Here is a 6,495-nt window from a genome sequence, read left to right as displayed (position 1 = left end):
CCAGTGATCACATTCATACACCAGTGATCACATTCATAAACCAGTGATCACATTCCTACACCAGTGATCACATTCATACACCAGTGACCACATCCATACCCCAGTGATCACATTCATACACCAGTGATCACATTCAATGAGTCTCTATGAAAGTAAGTTTTGTACGCTTGTGATGTGAAATGTTGAAAACTGTGAACCACCTCTTAAAGCTTTCACACAGCAGCTGTTTGAGTATTTAATTTCAGCCTGTTTCTGTCTGCCTCTCATTAACTTGGAAGTCAGGGAGTGACCAACAAAGATGCATTGTTACCATGATCACCATAATGAGTCACCGGCAGAAGCTTTAACACTTCTTTGGCTCTTGGTTCTCAACTTATGTAGCTTGTACATTAAAATATAATCTTTTCTAGAAGAAAATTGATATTGGAGTTTACAGCATTGGTGCCCTTCAAAGCGTGTTTTATTTTTATATTAGTACTTTACTTACTCTCCTTTTTCAGCTGGGCGATGATGGAATATTCTCCTCGGTTCATTGTTCTGAGAAAACAAATAGTTGTGAGGGGGTGCACAAGTCGTCTTAACTTGAAGGTATCTAAATGCATTACGTTTTGATAGGACGTCTTCATTTGCTTTTAATTTTTTTTCTCTCTTCCACTTTTAGTTATAAACTCATTTTTATTAGAAGCTTGTGGGGAAGACCTGTAGTTGAAGTGCATGACAGCTTGGATGGCGTTCCCTCCCCCGGTAGTAATGTCTCCTTCAAAGCCAGGAAGCAGAGGCGTGACCACGTACACACGATACTTCTTACCTTCCCTGGAAGCAAAGAACACATGGCTTCATTTTTGCAAAAATGTTCTCAATGTTACATTGTAAAAGCTGCTTAAGAAGCTGAAACCAAGCTAAAACGTTTTATTAGCTAAATTGTTAATTAGAGTTGAATTTGAAAAGTTGACGTTTGGTAAAAGCAGTAAAATAAAAGCGGAAAGCAGTGATAAAAACAGGAGAAATGTAGAAAAAGCTGAATAGAACAGGAAAATAGTTGAAATTATCAGAGTAAGCTGAAATAAGCAGAGAGAGGCTGATCAGGGAACAAACTGTTCAAATGAGCAAAAAGAAACTGAACAGAGCAAAAAAGAAACTTAAATTTGCTTCAAAAAGACATAAAAAGCTGAAATTAACAGAAATGTTACAACAAACAAACTATAACTAAAATTATCAGAAAGAACCTGGAAGGATCCGAATAAACTGAAATAGCTCAAAATACGGCAAATAAACAAAGCTGAACTGTGACCTTGACTTTTACCCCATGACCTTGAAATCAACTGAGATCATCATTATCCCTTGACGTGTCTAGCTGTGCAGTTTCTACGTAAAAGGGTTGTCATTTTAGAGCTTTTTTTTTAAAAAAAGGTGAATTTTGATCTTGAACTTTGCCCTGTGGCCTTCAAATCAGTATGAACCCATGAGATGTGAGAAGCTTGACATGGATATAAGCCACTACTTTTTCACAGGCTTTGAACACTGCGACTTATACAATGCTGCAACTTGTTATGGATTTTTTTTATTTTGAAATGCTAACTAGCTTCCTGCCACCAAAACATTTAGTCTCGTCACACCCGGGCGCTCACAGAGCTGTCCAATACACGTCTCTCTTGAGGGTGGGTCCTCGTGACTCAATGAGACTTCCTGTTTAAATAAAGATAAAATAAAAATCAGATCAATTAAATTATTGAACAGGTCACAGTGGACCAATGAAAGCTAGAATTACCATAAATCAAATGCACTCACCCTAAATTATTTAGATCAGTAATTTTGTGCTTCATGCACAAACCCTCATCATGGAAAACACATGAAGAAATATAGATGATGCAGCTTTCAAGTTAAAGGTGATCGATCTGGCTGTCGAAGGAGGAAATAGAGCTTCTGCATGTAAACTTGGCATCAATGAATCGATGGTGAGACGGAGACGGCAGCGTCAAGAACTGAGTAAACGTAAAAAGGTCGACAAAAGCTTTCAGAAGTAAAAAAAAAAAAAAAAAAGGTAGATGGCCTGAACTTGAAAAGATCTTGAAGACTGGGTGAACACACAGAGAGCAGACAGCCGAGGTGTTTCCACCGTGCAGATCCGACTGAAAGCCAAAACAATCGCCACCAAAAACAAGATTGAAGATTTTAGAGGTGGACCATCGTGGTGTCTCAGATTAATGAGGTGAAAAGCCCATAGACATAAAGATCAGAGACTTTTCCTGGTAGGCTACTGTATTTTTTTTTTTTTTTTACCAGCCATGTTACAGGCACTATCCAGAAAAAAACATTTACTGTACGTATTTGAGCATGTTAATGGTGCATATTTAATTAAAGGTTTAAAAAATATGTCTGTGTAAATATCTCATGTTACAACGTGGACACCTGCGGCTTATAAAAAAAATTACAAAATTGTTTTTTTTTTTTTTTTTTAGTTGGTACAGCTTATAATGTGTTTGGGTGTGCTCATTAGTCCAGAAATTACAGTATTAAAAGGTTATTAAGTAAAACCACTTTAAAGAAAGGTGCAACTTTGACCCCGACCTTTGACTCCATGGCCTTAATACCAATAGAGTGTAAAAGCTGAAATTAGCAGAAAAATAAAACAAAATAGAGCATAAAATTTCTAAATTTCAGAAAGAAGCCGAAGGGAACAGAAAAAATCTGTAATGAAATTAGAAAACAAGCTATAAAAAACTGTCAAACCATAACAAAAGGTGAAGTGAGCAGTAAAAGGTTGTAAAAAGCATAAAGTGTTGAAGAATGTGAAGAAAGCATAATTCATTTTCAACTGGTAAATATGGCCAAACAAAATAAATATTTTAAAAAGCACAAATTGCAGAAATACCAAGTCGTAGTAGGAATTTCCTGAATGAGCAGAACAGTTTGATTTATAAATTGCTGCAATAGCACCAAAAATGTGAGTTGAGTGCTGAATGTTTTTTAAAAATTCACACAATAATGACACGTACTTATGCGCCCTGATGATCCTTTCAATGATGGCGTCTCCAATCTTGTTGTAGACGGTCCTGTTGTCAGCACAACTGATGAAAAACTGGTTCTGTAGATGGAACAAAATAAAACATATCATTGTTAAGCTTCCTGTTGGAGGGGGAGAAATCTGGATCACATATATGTGTAACTATATAAAAAATGGTGTATTAAAATCACAATAATTTGAATTGTGCATGATGTTGCTGTAATAAGGCCTGATATTGGGATAACAATGCATATACATATATTTTTATATATATATATATATATATATATATATATATATATATATATATATATATATATATATATATAATTTTTTTTCATTAACCCTTTATTTATACGGGTAGTCTCATTAAGCCACGAGAACTCATTTTCAAGAGAGACCTGTTTAGGGAGCACATAGGGGTTAAGGGCCTTGCTCGTGGGCCCAGAGTGGGGAGAATGAGGGTGGGGCAAGTGTGGGTGCTTCACCTACCCCACCCACAATTTTTGATGTTTTCGAGGCTGGGGCGTGAATCAGCGATCTTTGGATCACAGGCCCACCTCTCTAACCTCTGCGCCACCACTCCCCCCATAAATATATAATGTGTATATAAGAGAATTTGCATCATTTCATAACAAAGAACCCGTTGAAGAAACAATTGACGGAGTACAGGTTGGATGATAAGGATTTTTTTTTCAATTTCATTTTAATACGCTACTGAATGTATTTCAATTGAATTCAGTTTATTTATATAGCGCCAAGTCACAACAGAAGTCGTCTCAGGGCACTGAACGAAAACATTCATACACATCAGGGGTGTTCAGTTAAAACTCACTGAGGTCCAGTTACCTAAATGTCCTCCTGGTAAAAGGTCTGAACGAAAGTCCGACTTTTGTCTTATGGTCTTGCCTACCCATTTTCACATTTTCACAGTTAACAAACTGCACTTTATAGTAAGCAACTAGCACCATAATTAAAAGTAGTCCCAGGCAAACAAATGTAGGCCCTTTATTTCAGATTAAAACAGAAAGCTCATAATAAAATACATCTTAAATGTGCAAACAAAGCCTAAAAAGTCTTTTTATCTTAAATTGAAGAGGTCCAAGAATTGAAGGCTTACAATTAAAGTAAAAAAAGTTAACATCTTTAGAAAACAGAAAACAATTTAAATAGTGGGTCTTTTAGTATAAAAAAGTGAAAAATAAGCAAGTAAAGATTTTTCTATTTTTTTTTCTTAAAGAGGCACAAACCTACTGTATAAAAATTTAAGTTTTCAATTAAAACATCTTCAAAAAACAATACATAAAATGTCTCTTTTAGGAAAAACCTGAAAACAGAACATATAACATCACATTTTCTCTTTCGATTACCTTTTATTTTACTTTTCTTAATGAGAGAAATGGACATGGGATTGTCCTGACAGTAAATTAAATCTTGGTTAAAATGGAGTCAGAGCCATTTTCATGTAGGAAGCTGGCATCATCATTAACATCTGTAGACTCATTGATGACACTGAACAGCTGCATCCAGCTGTGCCAGCACATCATCTGCTAATATTTCTGATTTTCTGCTTGCTGTTGAAACTGACATCGGGATTTGTTAGATTTTTTTCACACATCTCTTCTTTTTGTTTTCCATCAAATGTCTCAGCAACAACATTTAAGCACTCTTTCACGATTGTCCCGTCACTAAATATTTTTTTATGTTGCTCCAAAATCCACGATACCTTGAGTGAACATTCAGCAGCTGCTGGGCTCTAAAAGTATTTGTGGTGAGGAGGGTGGATCTGTCATACAGAGCTTGCAGTTTGGTTAATTTAATATTCTCTGGTCGGACTTCACAAGATAAGGACAGTGGCCCCATACTGAGAGATTGTTTTGACCGAACAGACTGGCAGGTTTTCAGAGAAGCTGCTGAAAATGGAGGTTTGCTTGATCTTGACCAATACACATCCTCAGTACTGGGTTACATTAGTACATGTACTGACACCGTCTCCACTATCAGAAATGTTAAAAGCTACCCAAACAGAAAACCTTGGCTGAATGCAGAGGTGCGTACCCTGCTGGAAGCCAGGAACACTGCCTTCAGGTCTGGAAACTCAGAGGAGCTGAGTAGGACAAGAAAAGAGCTGGTTGCTGGTGTAGTATGTCATATGCTGGATATTTCATACATTTTTCACGAGTTCCTCATCTTTCTGACTGTGTAAATGTCGTGCGTTGAGTTTAACAGAAATGCGAACGAGAGACGTTATTATCTTTGACCCATCAAATGAATGCGGTCATTTATTTTCAGAATCAAAGTTTAACATCAAACATTTACATTAATTTGGCAAAATATGAAAATAATAACAGACAAGTTTCACAGATAATGGACATCAATCACACGGCGGTGACTGAGGACTTTGCTTCAGATATTTCTAAAATATCTGTACTGATTTTAGGAGAAAGGAGAGTTTAAGATGGAAATGGAGATTTATCTTACAGAGAGATGTGTGAGGGAATTAATCTGTTTGACCAGAAACGTGCACGCTCCTTCAGATCTCAGCTTGCCCACGGTACACTTGGTCGAAAATAGAACCTTCTACCTGGTTGATGATAAAATCAGCGTCGGCGTAGGGTTCCTTTCTGACTCTTTCAGCGTCTCCGTGAGGACTGCCAAACCCTTAGAGAGTCGTACGAGGTTATCCAAACAGAAGTTATAATCCCAAAACGTCTCTGGATCATCTTGAATGCGTTTGCATCCAAGAACTCTGAACTCCTTTCATCTCTTTAGCTCTTACACTCTAGCTCTTTAACTCCATCACTCTTCAGCACTCTGTGTGGAACTCTCAGAGCTCTGCAGCATCAGACTCTCTAAGAACCGGGAAGTTGCCACATTTTAAATGAGTTGACTTCCGGGTCAATTTAGAGCTTTCTGATTCGTGGATGGACCAGAATAGAGGTGTGGTTTGTGATGTAAGATGTTATCAAATTCAAGGGCAGAGAATGAGATTGTTTAAAAACAGACAGAAAGATTATTGCAGAAAACCAGACTTCGTGGAGTCAAACTCTTCTGTATCTTCTGTAAAGATTAAACATGACATTTCTTCTCGGTAAACATTTTAGTTGACCGAGACTCGACCTCTAACATACTTACAAAACTTGCTCATTGCAGACAGAAAAATCAAGAAATGCATATTAACCTGATTTCTTCTTTGAATGAGGAATAAAAATCATTACTTACTGTTTATGTAAAATAAAAATGAGTAGTTCTCTTCAACCTGTAAGCATTGAGTGAACTAACACAATTTGATTATCAAACATTTGTAAAATAGTAATGATCATAGAGGATTGTCTTTTCTACTTGATTAATTCAAGAAAGAAAGTCTCCAGATGGCTCAAACTGTATTTCTGGATGCAGATCAATGAAATAACAGTCTCTGTCCATCTGGTCAGTTCTTAAGGTCAAGTGTTTCGACCTTAGGCTTATTACTTCAGGTTAGGTTCACTACA

The 6,495-nt window shown here is 36.7% G+C and overlaps 1 protein-coding gene across 1 annotated transcript in view; it reads right to left on the bottom strand.

Annotated features, from left to right (window-relative positions):
- Positions 1 to 6,495, bottom strand: part of LOC119427646 (phospholipase D1) — a 47,467-nt gene that overhangs the window by 17,619 nt on the left and 23,353 nt on the right. The window contains exons 5-7 of the mRNA XM_037695283.1: positions 2,997 to 3,085; positions 700 to 813; positions 488 to 537 (exon numbers count right to left, since the gene is read on the bottom strand). Of these exons, the coding sequence (XP_037551211.1) occupies positions 488 to 537; positions 700 to 813; positions 2,997 to 3,085 (253 nt within the window). The remainder of the gene's footprint in view (positions 1 to 487; positions 538 to 699; positions 814 to 2,996; positions 3,086 to 6,495) is intronic.

Source organism: Nematolebias whitei, chromosome 21 (genome assembly GCF_014905685.2).
Source record: "Nematolebias whitei isolate Nwh7 chromosome 21, NemWhi1, whole genome shotgun sequence".
Classification (NCBI taxonomy): domain Eukaryota; kingdom Metazoa; phylum Chordata; class Actinopteri; order Cyprinodontiformes; family Rivulidae; genus Nematolebias; species Nematolebias whitei.
Note: the sequence above shows the minus strand (reverse complement) of the source record. Positions and strands in the feature narration are given on the sequence as shown.